The sequence below is a fragment of the Sinocyclocheilus rhinocerous genome, unplaced genomic scaffold, assembly GCF_001515625.1.
Source record: "Sinocyclocheilus rhinocerous isolate Xijiao unplaced genomic scaffold, SAMN03320098_v1.1 C36291586, whole genome shotgun sequence".
NCBI classification, from domain to species: domain Eukaryota; kingdom Metazoa; phylum Chordata; class Actinopteri; order Cypriniformes; family Cyprinidae; genus Sinocyclocheilus; species Sinocyclocheilus rhinocerous.
In genome coordinates this window covers 1-978 of record NW_015777959.1, presented here as the reverse complement: position 1 = coordinate 978, position 978 = coordinate 1, and the positions used below count along the sequence as shown (strand labels likewise).

At 54.3% G+C, this 978-nt stretch overlaps 1 protein-coding gene across 1 annotated transcript; it reads left to right on the top strand.

The window, feature by feature from the left end:
• Positions 1–88: 88 nt before the first annotated feature.
• On the top strand, positions 89–747 carry LOC107735780 (E3 ubiquitin/ISG15 ligase TRIM25-like; the record flags this gene model as incomplete). Its single annotated transcript, XM_016547366.1, has 1 exon — positions 89–747. A coding segment is annotated over exon 1 (624 nt), but the record flags the coding sequence as incomplete, so codon positions are not given.
• Between the last annotated feature and the right edge of the window lie 231 nt (positions 748–978).

The window sequence follows — 978 nt, the reverse complement described above, 5'->3', positions numbered from 1 at the left end:
TCTTTGGGTTAAACTAGTCCAACTTTGGCAAATTCTTCAGGCTGCTTGGGTAGGAAGCAAACTGTGTTGTTAAAAGTAACTTTAGAGTTCTGCTATCTGTTGCGGTCCACAGGTCTACTGATCATGGCGACGTCTGCTGAAGACCACAGCGTTCTCGAGGAGGAGCTGACGTGTCCAGTGTGTCTGGATCTTTACCGTGACCCGCACCTGCTGCCCTGCGGCCATAACTTCTGCCTGCCGTGCCTGCGCAGACTCAAGAGCCGCTCGGACCACGGCCGTCTGCGATGTCCCGAGTGCCGGCAGAGTCACCGCAGCTCCGCCAACTGGCAGAAGAACTTCAAACTGGCCAACATCGCTGACGGTTTCCGCCGTCGTGGCCAATCGGAGCGCTCCACCCAGAGCCGGAGCGACGCGTCTCGCAGAGCCGCCCAGGTTCGCTGCGATTACTGTCCCGAGGACGCCAGCGAGGACGGGGAGGGTCCGGCGGCGGTTAAAACTTGCCTGAAGTGTGAAGTGTCCATGTGCCCGAAGCACGTCCAGCCTCATCTGGAGCTGCCGGCGTTCAGAGAGCATCCGCTGGTGGAGCCGCTCGGTGACATGAGGAAGAGGAAGTGTTTGGAGCACGACGAGATGTTCCGGTACTATTGCCTGGATGAGCGCTTGTTCCTCTGCAACGCCTGCACCATAGAGGGAACGCACTCTGGACACTCCATCAAAACACTGAAGAACGCCATGAAGGACTTCAAGGTAGGTCCGCTGTGTCCAGGCCCTTTCATTCTTCTCACATCGGTTCACACTTATACCTCAGAATATGGTTTCGGTAATCAGATCCCAAAGTGCTTTGAACCTCTTTACACCATTTAGTGTTTTGCAATTATGATCAGACACAATGATTGTTCATACCAGTGGAGTCTCAGGTTGTGTTCCTAGTGATGGCCACTTTCGAAACACTACTTCATGAAGCTTCGAAACCTTTTC